We start from the raw sequence: 16,151 nt of genomic DNA on the forward strand, positions 1-16,151 counted from the left end.
GCGGAAGGGCAAAGCAGCCACAGGCGATCCATAAAAGAATAAGCATAGGCTGCATTCCAATTTATTTACAAAAACAGGCAGCTGGCCCTTGGACCACAGGTTTGCTGACCCCTGCTTCAGAGGACTATGGTGAATAACCAAGACAGGTTTCACCATTTCCCAATGCTGCCTCACAGTCTATGAGGAGATGGAAAGCCAGTGCTAAACTATGAAGCTTTCTGGGCCACTTCAATCACTATGAAATGTCAGGGTACCAGGTTGATCTCCAGTGACATGTTATAGCACCTCCAGGATTTGCTTTGATTGTCAAAGCCAAATCTAAACCATCAATCCTACACATACAATGCCATAAGAGAGAATGATATGTAAGAAAGAGGATTACAAACCAAACTCGAGAAAGGCATATGGCCTGGAGGCTAGGCCAATGCAGGTGGTATCATAGGAAGCTGTGAATTCCCACCACACGGTCTCCAGGAAACAGAAGGCCATGGCTGCTGGGCACTGGCGGGAGCAGATAGCCATGCAAGCCACATCCCGCAAAGAAGAAAAACTGAAACAAAAGGGCAACATCTCCATTACCGGGGAGCAGACCCCTGTACTCCCACCCCATACTCGGACACAGCATGCTTGAGCTGGCACCTGCCTGGCCTTGAACAGCCCTGTAGCCATTTGCTGCATGTATAGTGTCTCTTTAGCGGGCCTACCTGGCACTGTGTCTTTTGTGTGCTTTCTCTAAAATAGCAGTTATTTGCCACTGCTAGTGCGTGATCACTCTTTTTGATTCCCGCACGAGAAATGCACGTTCCACTAAGAAGGGATAGCCCCAGACTTCACTGAATCTATAGAGCAAAATATTTTTCTTCTTTAATCAACATCAATAGCTTTCTAATGTTAAATTATCCTGGAGTCTTGAAATAAAGCCTTCTGGGTGGTAAGTTTGTACATATTCACATACACACAACTGCTGGATTTAGTTTGCTTATGTTTGACTTAGGACTTTTCTGTTTATGCAAAGTAAGATTGGCCTATAATTTTCTTTTCTTTTACTGTCTCCATCTGGTTGTGGTATTGGGGTTATTCTGGTCTCATAAAACTGATGCAGTTTTTTTTCCTTTATTGACTGCTTTTCAGACTGTCATTGTGCTATCATTTCAAGTTCTGGGGACTCGAGTTCTCTCTGTGGTGTCTATGGACTCCCACTCATTATAGAATATCTCCTTTGGTGTTCTGTAATTTTTGGTGACAGGGCACCAGTGTGGACCTTTTCTTTTCCTGTAAGAATCTCTCAAGCACTGAGTTGTGGCACACTCCTTCCACAGTGGTTTTCCTTTCGCTTTGGCCAGCTACTCCAGGAGTAACATCAGTCTGGAACCAATACTGATAATTGAACCTTGGTTTAGGAATTCCTAGACCATGGGGAATATAAACTTAAACTCCAATCCTACATAAGGCACAGAAGTAGGGTTTGGTTTCTTAGATAAGACTTTATTTTTCCTTGCCATTCAAAGCCAAGTAGAGATGAGTAACTCCTGTACTGGTGAGCAGCTATTTCTCACCTATCACCCTTCCACCAGGGCTGTCGTCTGACAACAATCCCTTCTTCATGCATGGGTCTTGTCCCAACACCTCACCCTACACAAGCCCAAAGACCTCTCCCTTTACGGGTGCTGAAACTCAAGCCCCGAGCTTGAGTGATTACCTGATTACCCAGGAGCCTCAGTGTCAGCTCACACGCTTAGCACCCTGATTTCCTGTTCCCCTCGTTTCTGACACTTTGGGAATTCATTTCAAGCTCAGCTACACATTTAAAACACTTTTTCGGGGCTGCCTGGGTGGCTCAAGCCCCAAGCTTGAGTGATTACCTGATTACCCAGGAGCCTCAGTGTCAGCTCACACGCTTAGCACCCTGATTTCCTGTTCCCCTCGTTTCTGACACTTTGGGAATTCATTTCAAGCTCAGCTACACATTTAAAACACTTTTTCGGGGCTGCCTGGGTGGCTCAGTGGTTGAGCATCTGCCTTTGGCTCAGGGCATGATCCTGGGGTCCTGGGATTGAGTCCTGCATCTATGCCTCTGCCTATGTCTCTGCCTCTCTCTCCCTCTCTGTGTCTGTCATGAATAAATAAATAAAATCTTAAAAAAATAAAATATAATAAAACAAGTTTTCATGTACATTTACCTACATTTCAGGATGTTTCTGGCAAAGAGTTTTTAGGTTATATTGTTCTATCATCCTTTTATAACTGGAAGTCTCTATATAAAAACTCTGTCAATTGAAAAAAAAAAAAAGGATAACCTCCTCCTTATATGAGGAACTTTCCAGGAGGGCTTAAGTCTTTTTAGGATGAGGGCACTTCTTTTTGAAAGAGGAGCCCTATTTGAGGGCTGATGTGCATCTCCCAGAAAGGTATGTTGAAGTCCTAACTCCCAGTACCTGTGAAAATGAACTTATTTAAAAATAGTCTTTACAGATACAATCAAGATAAAATAAGGTTATAATATATGTGGGTAGCCTCCATCCAACGACTGGTGTGAAATTTCATTACAGAGATACAGGGTAGAAGGCCATGTAAAAAAGAAGACAGTGAGTGATTGGATAACTCTTGTGAATGACTAGGACTGCCAGCAGCCACTAGGAGGTAGTGGAGAGGCACGAGAAAGGTCTTCCTTAGAGCCTTCAAGAGAGTGCAGCCCTGCCTGATTTCAGACTTCTGGCCTCCAGAACTGTGAGAGAATAAATTTCTGTTGTTTTATTTTTATTTTTTTAAGATTTATTCATTCATGAGAGAGAGACAGAAAGAGAGAGAGAGGCAGAAACACAAGCAGGCTCCATGCAGGGAGCCTGATGTAGGCACTTGATCCCAGGACTCCAGGATCACACCCTGGGCAGAAGGCAGGCGCTAAACCACTGAGGCACCCAGGGATCCCCGATTTCTGTTGTTTTAATTTGTTAATGGTAAACGGGGGGAAATATTTGTGAATATTTCATCTAAAATATGAATGAACAGAATATTTTACATTCCAGTTTTCATTGGCTATGATACTGCCACTGCACAAAGCTACATTCCAGTTTTCAAAAAACTACTGAAGCACCCAGAATTTCATTTGAAGTCACAGCCTTTTTTTTTTTAATCAGAGAAAAGGTTTCCAATTTGCAGCTCAGCACCAAGTTCCCAAAGGATGTTAGATAATCAGAGCATAATGAGGAAGGGACATCGAGGAAGGTGGTTTCAGGCACCCAGAGAAAGGAGCCACTAATGGAGGCAGACACAGCTGTTTTTGGTCCTGAGCACCCAGAGCCCACAGCACAGGGTGACAGCTGCATGTACTTACCATCTGGCACCCCCTTAGGCCCATCCCTTCTCACCTGACCACACTACCAAGCCTGGACTTCTCCTTTCGTTTTTCTGATTCTGAGGCTGAAATCCCCTTAAAGGACCCCACCTTATCAGGTCAACTAAAAATGTACATTCAAGGGGACTGGGTCAGTGAGGGCCTAAATAATGGAAAACAAGGATGTAAAATCTATGACAAGCCATTTTGATATTTCAAAACCTGCCTAGCCCCTGATACCTTCTATAGAATGGCTTCTTGCTCTAAGTCCTAGAATAAGAAACAGTATAACACATGAAGAGCAACCATCAGGGCCCAGCTGCCTGCCCTACCACTTAATAGCAGGACAACCTCAGCTAAATCCCTGAACCTCACTTTCCTCCTCTGTAAAATGGGTAGAATACTCTTACCCACCTCACAAGCCAATAAACAGCTTAGCATTTGTCTGCCATATAGAAAACACTCAACAACACTAGCCACTATTACTAGGATTATTGGAACCACTTGATTCCTATTTCCACTGGAGCATTTTCCCCACTGTATTATATTTAGTTAGATATTGCTCTTGCTCCCTCATGAGTTCCTTCAAAAAAGGGACCTATTGTGCTCATTATTCATTCCCCTGCTCCTGTTACATAAGAAAAGTTTTAAAATCTAAAATTTTTTATAAAGTGAAAAATTTATAAAAGAGAAACTAGGCAAGAACCATAGTCTTTTATTTTCTTGGCTTTCCCACTCTATCTTTTTCCTTCCCTGATTTTTAATCTAGACTCTACCCTGCTCCATCTAAGATAGAGATATTGATAGAATAAACTATCAAACTAAACGCATGAAAACTGACTGAGGAACACCTGGGTGGCTCAGTGGTTTGGCTCAGGGCATGATTCTGGGGTCCTGGGATCGAGTTCTGCATCGGGCTCCCAGCAGGGAGCCTGCTTCTCCCTCTGCCTATGTCTCTGCCTCTCTGTCTCTCATGAATAAATAAATAAATAAAATCTTAAAAAAAAAAAAAACCTGATTGAACCCAGGGCTCCTGATGCTAATGAGCACTCCACTAACAGAAGGGCAGGAGTGGGAGCAGCATGCTCCATGCAGGGGTGGAACAATCATGCTCCCTTGATTCTGTGGCCATGAATACATACCACCTCAGACCACTGTCTGACAGTAGACCCACTCAGCATGCTGTGTGATCAGCCTCATGTTACCCTGACATAATGGTTAAAAGCAAACCAAAGTTTACGAAAGTGAACATGCTTGCTTACTGTATATTGAAGTCACATCCTTCTGCAGAACCTCGACCTGGGTACTGGGCCAGTCGCAAGGCTAAAGTCTTGAGCCGTCTCCTGCATTCCAGAAAATCCTGGGTGTGGTAAAAGTCAGTGGAAGCTGAGAGGGGCAGTCCATCCCTCACCCTCACCACACAGGCAAAAAGGATCATAGACATGGTCTGCAGGGGAAGTCATGAGGACACCTGGAGAAAGCAAGGTCATCTTGTTACTGAGGGGAGATGATGGTGACAGAGGCATCCCTGCCCTTGAAATGTCCCTCTGTTTGTTTCACCCTCACCCACACTGGAACTGCAAATGTTGCCTGTAGAATTACTTTCCTGGCCTCTGCTGCTATGTTAGTTGCTCCCTCTCGTTCTCCCTTCATTTTCCTTCCTGTCTCTTCTTCACCTGTATTCCCCTTTCCCTTCTCTAACAAGTCCCTCTCTTTCCAGAATTAAATCAACTAGAATGAGGGAGAATGGGATAGAGAAGCAAGGAGGCAGCACTTCATAAAGGCTCAGGAGCAATAGCAAAGACATTGGGCAGCCAGGACACAGGTAGCAACATGGCCCCAAAGGGAAAGGAAGCACCTGACACTGAAGCAGCAGGGATGCACAGTGACCTGTGCACTTCAGGTCACCCTGGGGAGGTACGGTTTGAGCAGTTTAGTTGTCTAATCCTCACCTGCAGTGGAAGGATTCTGAGCATCCAACCTGAAGCTGTTGGCACAGAGAACAGAAGGCAAAAATGGAGCTGAGAGTGTAGTAGGTCTTCTAGAATTTCTACAAATGTTTGATACCAAGCCAGTCTTCAAAATGATGACTGAGTCCCTACAGATGGCTTAAGGAAGTCATTTAGCAAATTCTATTACATCAAGATACTAAATATTTGGCCATGATACGTGGGCACTGTTAAGAAGCAAAAAGAAACAGATTCTGAGCCTTCATGGTACCCTTGGCAAATCAGAACAAGGTGCTTCTCACGGTAGAAACAGCCTGGACCAGTTCTGCTGGCAGAGCCTGGCTGGGTTTGAGCCCCATCTGTTAACTCTGCAGGTGCTGGCAAAGGGCATACCCTACATGTGAAGGCTGTGGCAGCCCCACAACCAGGAATTAGTGAGGTGGTCACAGCAGCTTTAATGGGTCTCTCTGTGCACCACATATCCTGTTTCACAGATTGGGTTTTTGAGGTCCTCTACCTGTTAGGATGTTAATAGGTGCATCCACTGGTGGACTTTTCGTTCCAAGAACTCCAAAGATGTAACCTCATTTGACCTCTCATTTCCTACAAATAGGAAGAAAGGGGAACCCCTATGATGCACACTCTTCTCTTCACCTCTGTGCCTCTATGTATTCTTTGCCTGTGTCTGCTATTCCTCTGACCATCCCGTATCCAAATGCACATTAAGGACTGTCTCCAGTCCCCCCTTTCCATGAAACCTTCCCAGATGTGTCCAGCTGGAAGTACTTCTACCTCCTCTAAATTCTCAGAGAGCCTCTTTGTTCTCTATTTTACTAATTTATCATTTCCATTACCTAAATATAAGTTCTAAGAATAAAGACCATATCTGGAATGGATAAATGAATAACTATTCCCATTTTATCCATGAAGAAACTGGTGTGGTAAAAAAAGGAGAAGGCAAGAAAACTTGAGTCTACTAGCTAACAGATCCTATAAAGTCCATTTGTCCCATCTCCTCACACTTCCACTAGGCAGTAAAAATGTGAAAAGTCCCAGGAAAAATATCTCCACAGACAAAATTGCTAAGTTCCTAGCACCGCTGGCAGAGCCTGGCCAACTGCCAGAAGGCCCTGTGGGCTGTACCCCAGCTACTTGGCCAATGCTGAGACCTCCAGCACCAAAGAGGTCATGGGGGCTGGAGTGTATGGAAGCTAATCTCATTACCTTCGTATACCGTCATGAATGTTTAAAATATTTAATTTAGAAAGCATTTTTAAAAAATTTACGGGTACAAAGCTCTGATAGAGACAGGGGAAGACTATAAGATCAATTTGAGACTAGGGCTTAGGGGTGAAACAAGATCCACAACTTGCTTGCTCTCCTGAGAACAGTGTTATTTCAGTGAATGAAAGTTATAGACATTCTGCAATGCATGTAGAGAAGTGTTTAAGAATACCTGTAATGAAGATGTTTCTGAGAACACTACTTGTTAAGAACAACTTCAATATGAATGTTAGGCCAAGATGAAAAGACATTGATCACTCCCTACCCCCTACCCCCACCTTAAAAAGGAGAGTGAGACACACACACAATGAATCAATGGGATATGAAGAGAGTCAGAGGCAGGACAGAAGCACCTCAAGGCAAAATAAGAAACTTTCTAGGAGGCTGAGTAAATTCTATGCTCTTCAAGGGAAAGTAGGCGCATATGCCAATTGTCAATCCCCAAATAACCCTCTCTACTGCTATTTTTTATAGAATATCTACTATGTGCCAGGTTATTGTGTTAAACCAGTAAAAAGGAAAACTGTGACCTTTCCAAGTGACAGTAATCTAAGAACCAGTTCTACCACTCTCTAAAGACCCAAACATCCCCTCCAGGCCCTCTACTTCACCCACTTGTATCCTCTTGGTGATGAAACCTGCCTCTCCCCAAACAATAGCATTCAAGATAAATAAAACTGTCAGTTCTATCAAGTTACTAGTACTGCAAACTAGTAAAACCCAAACCCATTTAAGATATTTTAAAATTTTTACGATGCTATGATATTAAATGTTACTTGTATTTGTGTACATGTATGAGTGTGTGAATGTACAGGATGGCAGCTGTCTGAAGGGTGGGGGGATTTTATACACTGCTGTGGAAGAGCCTAAGAACAGAGACACCAGCTTCTTTTTCTTTGTGACATATACTTTATATTCCAAAACATGAAAAATCTTAATGCAAAGAGAGTCTCATCTTTGTATCTTCACAGTGCCTGGTAAGGATCTGTAGGGATCTGACATTTGCAAATTCAGGTTATGAGCTATGATGAGATGGTCTATACTTGGATAAGAGATCTGACTGCTGCTCAAAAAAGAATGAACTGTGAGGACTTCTGAAATGGTGGAGTTTAAGTACTTTTTCCTACTCTCACTAATAGTACTAAAAACTATAGACATTATATATAAAATAAACATAAACACTTGAAAGGTGGAGAGAAGAAGGCAGACTGGCTAGGGACTTTGAGACCTGAGGAATGACACAGCTGTGAGCTTGCTCAGTTTTCTTTTTGCCTCATATATCCTGGTCTTGGTGCTGGAGAAGCTGGCAATCAAAAATGCCAATGAATGTGGACCAAAAAAAGAAAAGCCCCCAACAATGAAAAAAAAATAAAGCCTTCTCTCTCTAGCCAAAGAACCAGGAAGGATGCGTGCAGCCTAGCAAAACAGAAAAGTTTCAGACAAAAACATTTTACTCCAGCCAAACACCACAGAAAAACCTGCAGCCATCATATATCCACAACAAAGGCTGAATTAAGAGCCCAGACTTCTACTCCTGCCTGGCAGTAATGGCGTGTCCCCTCCTCCTCAATTCCCCATGCTGCTGGGGTGTCAGAGAAGATCAGGTAGGGAGCTACTGGGAGCAAAGAGCCAACCTCTCCCCCTGTATCATTAAGGAGACAGAATTCCTACCTATGGCCAGCAATAATAAGCAGCCCCTCTCTTTCAGGAAGCCCAAAGAGGCCCAGTTGGGAAACCTGAACTTTACTCCCACCTGGCAATAATGAGATAGCAACTCCCACCTCCCCTACTAAATGTCAACAAAGGCCAAAAAAAAAAAAAAAAAAGATCTAAATGAGATCCAGTCTCATAACAAAATGTCCAGGTTTCAATCAAAATTCACCAGTCATACAAAGAACCAGGAAAATCTCAGCTTGAATATAAAGAGACCATCAACTGATGCTAACACCAAGATGACAGACTTTGAAGTAACCATCATAAAAATAAACTGCTTCAGTGAGCAGTTATAAACACGTCTGAAACAAATGAAAAATTAAAAGTCTCAGCAAAGAAATACAAGACATAAAGAACCAATTGGAAGCTTTAGACTTTCAAAAAGACAATAACTGAAGTAAAAAATTCAATAGATGAGCGCAACAGCCAAATGGCAGGAACAGAAGAATGAATCAAATCAGTAAACACGAAGAGAGAACATAAAAATTACTTAATTTGAACAATCTGAGAAAATTAGATTGAAAAATATACAGAGCCTCAGGAATGTAGGACAGTAATAAATTATCTAACATACATGTCACTGAAGCAGAGGAGAAAGAGGTAAGGACTGAAAAAGTATTCAAAGAAATGTCTGAAAACTTCCCATATTTGGCAAGGACAGGCCAACAGATTCAAAAAGCGGAATAAATCCCAAAAAGGAGAGACGCCTGGGTGGCTCAGTGGATGAGCATCTGCCTTTGGCTCAGGTCGTGATCCCGGGGTCCAGGATCAGGTCCTATGTCGGGCTCCCTTCAGGTAGCCTGCTTCTCCTTCTGCCTGTGTCTCTGCCTCTCCCTGTGTGTCTCTGGTGGATAAATAAATAAAATCTTTAAAAAAAATTCCAAAAAGGATAAATCCAAGCAAATCCATACCAACAAACACAATAGCCAAACTTAATAAAACTAATAATAATATAGGTAGGTTGAAAGTAAATGAACGGAAAAAATATGCCAAGCAAACATTAATCAAAAGAAAGAGTGGGTGCCTGGGTGGCTCAGTCAGTTAAACATCCAACTCTTGATTTCAGCTCAGGTCATGTTCTCAGGGTCCTGGGACTGAGTCCTACATTAGGTTCTGTGCTCATCCAGAAGTCTGCTTGAGGATTCTCTCTCTCCCTTTCCCTCTGCTTCAGCTCACATTCTCTCCCTCTCTCAAATAAAAAAGAGTGAGTATATTAATATCAAATAAAGCAGACTTCAAAGCAAAGGAAATTCCAAAGATGGAGAAGAACAATATAATGATTAAAGAATAAGTCTACCAAGAAGACATAAAACTAAATGTATATGCACCAAACAACAGAAATTTAACATAGATGAGGAAAAATTGATAAAGCCAAAGGAGAAATAGACAAACCCATAATTACAGTTGAAAATTTCAGTATCACTCTCTCAACAATTGACAGAAAACCAGCAAAGATATAGAAGATCTCAACAATACTATGAGCCAAAGTATATACTCAACATTTATAGAACACTCCACCCAACAACAGAGTTCCTTTCAAGTACCCATGGAACAGATAGCAAAATAGGTGTGGGCCATAAAACAAACCTCAACAAATTTTTAAAAATGCTTACAGAGCATGTTCTGGGGCCATAATGTAATAAAATCTAGAAAATAATAACAGAGAGGTACTAAAAACCTCCAAACACTTAAAAGTAAACAACACACTTTCAAATAACCAAGAGTCAAAAAGGAAGTCTTGAAGGAAATTTAAAAATACACTGAATAAAAAGGAAAACATTTCAGAATTTGCGGGACACAGCTCAAGTACTGCTAAGAGGAAAATTTAAGCACCAAATGGTAATATTAGAAAAAATAATACGGGAATTCTATAAATAACTCTACACCCATAAATCTGACAGCATACATGAAATGGTCAATTCCTCAAAAAAGCTCTAACTACCACAATTTGCCCAATATGAAATAGGTAATTTAAACAATCTTACAACCAAATTTCCTATTAAGAAATTTTCACTTGTAACTTTAAAACTTCTGAAATCTTCAAATCCAGATGGTTTTCACTTAGATTCTACCAAATATATAAAAAATGTGAAAATCCTTAATAAATTATTAGCAACCTGAATTAAGCAATATAATAAAAAGAATCAGACACCATAACCAAGTGAGATTTATTCCAAGAATGCAAAGCTGGCTTAACACAGTAAAATCAATCACTATAATCCATTATATTAACAGGCTAAAAGAAAAATCACACAATGATATCAATTACTATAGAAAGGGCATCTGATAAAATTCAACACCCCTTCATGATAAAACTTCCAGCAAAATAGGAATAGAGGTGAATTTCCTCAACTAGGTGAAGAGCAACTACAAAAAAGCCTATGGTTAACATCATACTTAATGGTTAAAGACTGAATGTTTTCCCTCTAAAATCAGGAATGAGGATGTCTGTTCTCACAATGACTATTAAACACATTACTGGAAGTTCTACCCAGTGCAGTAAGGCAAGAAGTAGAAATAAAAGGCATACAGATAGGAAAGGAAGAAACAAAACTACTCCTATTTGCAGATGACATAATCACCTACATGAAAAATCCTGAGAAGCCTACCAAAAAACCTCCTAGAACTAATGAGTTCAACAAGGTTGCAAGACATAAGATCAACACACAAAAATCAACTGTACTTCCATAAACTAGCAAGGACACATAGAAACCAAAATTAAAAATAAAATACTATTTAAAATCATGCCAAAAAAATCTCAATAAAGCTATTATTTTTAAAATACAATACTTAGGTATAAATCTAACAAAACATGTACAGGGCTCCTATGCTGAAAACTACAAAACACTGCTGAAAGAAGTCAAAGAAGTCTTTTTTTTTTAAAGATTTTATTTATTAAAAAAAAAAAAGATTTTATTTATTTATTCATGACAGAAAGAGAGAGAGAGAGAGGCAGAGACACAGGCAGAGGGAGAAGCAGGCTCGTGCCAGGAGCCTGACGCGGGACTCGATCCCGGGACTCCAGGATCACGCCCTGGGCCAAAGGCAGGCGCTAAACCGCTGAGCCACCCAGGGATCCCCAAAGAAGTCTTTAAATAAATGAGGAAATATACTATGATCATGGATCAGATGACTCAACAAAGACATTAATTCTCCCCCAGTGATAAATAGGTTTAATGCACTTCCTACAAAAATATCAGAATGACTTTGTAGAGATAAGATTATTCTAAAATTTATGTAGGAAGGCAAATAAACTAAAATAGCTAAAACAATTTTGAAAAAGAATAAAGTGGAAGGAACCATGCTATCCTATTTCAAGACATTATATAGCTAAACTAATCAAGATTGTGATTGTGTGGTGTTGGCAGAGGAACATACAGATCAATAGAGCAGAAGAGTGAACATAGACCTACAGAAGTAAAGCCAAATGATATTTGACAATGGTATAAAAGCAATTCAATGGAGAGAAGATAGTTTTTTCAATAGTTGGTGCTGCAGCAATGGATAGCTATAAAAACAAAAATTCTTGACCTAAACCTTACACCTTACATAAAAGTCAATTCAAAATGTATCATAAATGTAAATCTAAGAAAATGTAAATCTAAGACTATAAAAATGGAAGAAAATGGAAGAAAAGATCTTCAGAACTTGGGGAAGAGGGATCCCCGGGTGGCGCAGCGGTTTGGCTCCTGCCTTTGGCCCGGGGCGCGATCCTGGAGACCCGGGATCAAATTCCATGTCAGGCTCCCGGTGCATGGAGCCTGCTTCTCCCTCTGCCTGTGTCTCTGCCTCTCTCTCTCTTTCTCTCTCTCTCTCTGCTCTCTCTCTCTCTCTCTGTGTGACTATCATAAATAGACAAAAAAAAAATCTTAAAGAAAAAAGAACTTGGGGAAGAGTTCTTAGACATGACACCAAAAGCATAATCCACAAAAGAAAAATTAGTAAATTGGATATCATTAAAATTAAACATTCAATCTATAAAAGCTCATGTGAAAAGGATGAAAGGACAATCCAGAGACTGGGAGAAAATATTTGTAAACCACATATCTGTTATATACATATCTAGATAACTAGAAGTTATAAAGAACTCTCAAAACTCAACAGTAAGAAAACAATCCAGTTAGAAAATAGGCAAAGTGCATGAACAGACATTTCACCAAAAAGAATATATGGATGACAAATAAGCACATGAAAAGATGTTCAGAATCACCAGCAATTAAGGGAAAAGTAATTTAAGATCACAATGAGATAAAACTGTATACCTATGAGAACAGCTAAATTTTTTAGAGTGAAAATATCAAATGCTGGTAATGCATGCATAGGAACTGGATCTCTCATGTGTTACTGGTAAGACTCTAAAATGGTAGAGTGACCCTGGAAAGTCGTTTGGCAGTGTCTTCTAAAACTAAACATGCAATTAACGTATGATCTATCAATCACACTCCTGGGCATTTATCTCACAGAAATCAACATTTATGTCCACGCAAAAATCTGTGTACAATTGTTCACAACAGCTTTATTTGTAACAGCCAAGAGCTGGAAACAACCAAATATCCTACAAATAGTGACTAGTCAAATGAAACAGTACATTCATATCATGGAATACTACTCAGCAGTAAAAAGAAATAAACTACTAAAACTCAAATCAACTTAGATGGATCTGAAGAGTACTGTGTCAAATGAAAAAAATCCAATCTCAAAAGGTCACATACCATAGGAATCCTTTTATGTCACATTCTCAAAACGACAAAATCACAGAGACAGAGAAATTATTAGTGGCTGCCTAGGGTTAGGGATGGTGGGGAGAAGGGGTATGGGTGTGACTAGAAAGGAGAACACGAGGAAGATATTTGTGGTGATGCAACAATTTTGTATCTTGATTATAGTGGTAGTTATAGGAATCTATACATATGGTAAAATGTCATGGAACTATATGTACTTTTATCAAGGCTAATTTCCTGGATTTGAGACAGGCACTAAAGGAGGGCACTTGATGGGATGAATACTGGGTATTATACTCTATGTTAGCCAATTGAATTTAAATATCTTAAAATTTTTTCCTGGATTTGATATCATACTATACTTACATTATGTAAGATGTAACCAATTGGGGAAACTAAGTAAAGGGTATATGGAACCTCTCTGTACTATCTTTGCAACTTCCTATAATTATTTTTAAATAAAATTTGAAGAAAAAAGTATTAACTTAAGGTCTTTACACCACTTACTTAAATTATGCTCCTATCTGCTTTTTATGTTTAAGTATTACTTTTAGATATCTCTAAAGTAGATCAATACTCTTGTCTGCTAATTAACTGAAGTTTCGAGGATCTATGCTTGAATGTTGAAAATATGTTTTATAGCAAGCAGGCTCTATAACTACATGACATTTCCAAACTGGAAGGGGCTCTAATCTTAGAGTTAATTAATTAAAATAAAAGGTGCTTGAAGATGACTAGTATTCAGTTTTAAAAAAACAAGAAGTAAGGCAGCCCCAGGGGAGGCTCAGTGGTTAAGCATCTGCTTTCAGCCCAGGGCATGATCCTGGAGACCCAGGTCGATCCCACATCGGGCTCCCTGCATGCAGCCTGCTTCTCCCTCTGCCTGTGTCTCTGCCTCTCTCTCTCCCCCTGCGTCTCTCGAAAGAAAGAAAGAAAGAAAGAAAGAAAGAAAGAAAGAAAGAAAGAAAGAAAGAAAGAAAGAAAGAAAGAAAGAAAGAAAGAAAGAATAAAAAACAAGAAGTAGTGTTATAAATCTGGAAAATCATGCCACAATTATAGAAAAAAATTATCAATTATTCAAGGGTAAAAGCACCCTCAGAGTACTCACACAGAGACACTAGTATGTCTTCCCTGCTCCCTCTACAGGCCAGTGGGACCTCATAACCTGACACCATGCCTGGCACACATGAGGAAGCCCTCAGTAAAAACTGCTAAGTAAATGAATGAATGACCTAAGAGCTGCCTTATTTTTGCCCACTGAGCCAAGAAATGCGGGTTTGCAGATCTTGCTATATTCTGAATATTTTTCCACAATAAATTTCTACTTGCAGGGAAAAAAAAATTAATAGAAGTAGAATTTTTTTTAAAGGAGAAACTGAATTAGTAATCAAACATACAGCACCTGAGTTACTACCAGGCTTTATAAAAATGGTATCTTAATCTGCCTCTTCCATTTCCTAAATCCTCTGCTCAGCATCTATTTATAAACTGCTCATGTCATAGATTATCCCTATTCTATCAGCAAAGACTTTGGGCCTAACTGGAGGCCACCCTTGTTCCCAATGTTGTTTTTTTTTTTCCTCGGCCTTACACTTAGCCCTCTCCCAAATCCCTACCACATATATGCCTCCCCCTCCTCTCTCCAAAAGAGAGAGAAAGAAAGCATGAGAGAAAAACAGCATTAAGTGACCAGGGCCTTGCAAAATAGTAGCATAAACAAGCAAAACAAGTTTAATTTGGCACACAAATATTCAAATATGTGCTCACCATAAGGCATATTACCCATTCCTCAAATACACAATATAGAAAACAAAATTGAGTTATGTCCTCCTTATTGAATTCATCTTCAGCCACAAGACTTGAGAACTGGTTACCCAAATTGTAGATCACTCAGGCTCCTTTGTTCCATGTTGCTTGGGGATAGTGGGTGGAGGTGCCTGGGTAGAGGTCAACTCTTTCATAGGAGCTAAGAAGAGCAGAGGCCTGAACTTGATAGCAACTCATATGCTAGAGTGCTAGAACCTTTAAACTGATAATGTTATTTACTCCTTATAACTATCTATGAAGTAGGCATAATCTATACCGGACAGGTGGGGAAACTGTAGCTCCCAAGGCATAAGTGATATAGAGCCAGGATTCAAACCCAAAGTTCCTTACTCAAAATATTCAAAAACCTATGTAACCTTTTCATTACACTCTCCCTCTCTAAATCCAATCTGTGGGATTACAGCTATTTTATTTTCTCTTTCTCCTAGAGCACCACTACTCAACTAATCAGAGACCTGTTAATAGAACAGAAGCCTGGGGTTCTTAAAAAGGAACACTTTTTACAACTGTTCATACTCCTCGTGTTACTTTTAGTAAGTAAGTCAGTTTTCCTCTCTGACCATCAATCACCTTTCCGATGCAGCTGGTTTCTGAGGCTCCTTCTAAGAATAAAACTTTTCCATTGCAAGATGTCTTCTGTGTTGTGAACACAAACACAGAGCTATAAGGACCATTGTCTAAAATGTATTTTCCAGAGCAAACACCGTTCTACCGATTTAATTCTATATACCAGTATTAAACCACTTTCAATTATTTGCATTTTGATTTCACTAAAATTGCCTTTCTCGACATGAATTCCTTTGTAAAACTTAACTAAGATTTACCTTATCCATCAGTCTGAGCTTTATTTTTTTGTTCTGACCATGTGACAAATTTCACCAATTACTTTTAGCCAACTCAGTGGCGAATATTCTTTTGTGGCTCTGATTTCCAAAAACAAAACAAAACAGAAAAACAAAAAAAACAAATTTTCCCCGGAGTGCTTCATCCTTCTGGCTCTGGAGGTCCAGAGGTAAGCCTATATATAATAGGCACAAATGTACATCTCACCTCCTATACCTGATGTTCGGAAAACTGGTCCAGTGTGCCCAGGATTTGGTACCGCAAGCCGTATAATTCCGGCATGCCAAGGAAAGTTTGCTATCAAAATTAAACTGTACTCTGACCGGGGCTTCGTGGACAATGAAGGAAACGATCGCCCCCTCTCATCTGGACACACCCCTTCTCCTCCCACTGGGAGCAGCGATCGGCGCGCAGCTGTCAGCTCGGGGTCCCTGCCGGCGCGCGCCTCGGCCGTCCCCGTCCCCAGTCGGCAGACCGGCC

The 16,151-nt window shown here is 40.2% G+C and overlaps 1 protein-coding gene across 3 annotated transcripts in view; it reads right to left on the reverse strand.

Annotated features, from left to right (window-relative positions):
• The window catches only part of SEC22C (SEC22 homolog C, vesicle trafficking protein), a 29,811-nt gene that overhangs the window by 12,621 nt on the left and 1,039 nt on the right, over positions 1-16,151 (reverse strand). For all 3 annotated transcript variants that reach the window (XR_005984632.1, XM_041734473.1, XM_041734472.1), the window contains exons 2-3: positions 4,597-4,805; positions 387-550 (exon numbers count right to left, since the gene is read on the reverse strand). Coding sequence is in view for 2 of the 3 variants with exons in the window: in XM_041734473.1 (XP_041590407.1) it covers positions 387-550; positions 4,597-4,778 (346 nt within the window). In the remaining variant the exon portion in view is untranslated. The remainder of the gene's footprint in view (positions 1-386; positions 551-4,596; positions 4,806-16,151) is intronic.

This window comes from Vulpes lagopus, chromosome 19 (genome assembly GCF_018345385.1).
Source record: "Vulpes lagopus strain Blue_001 chromosome 19, ASM1834538v1, whole genome shotgun sequence".
NCBI classification, from domain to species: domain Eukaryota; kingdom Metazoa; phylum Chordata; class Mammalia; order Carnivora; family Canidae; genus Vulpes; species Vulpes lagopus.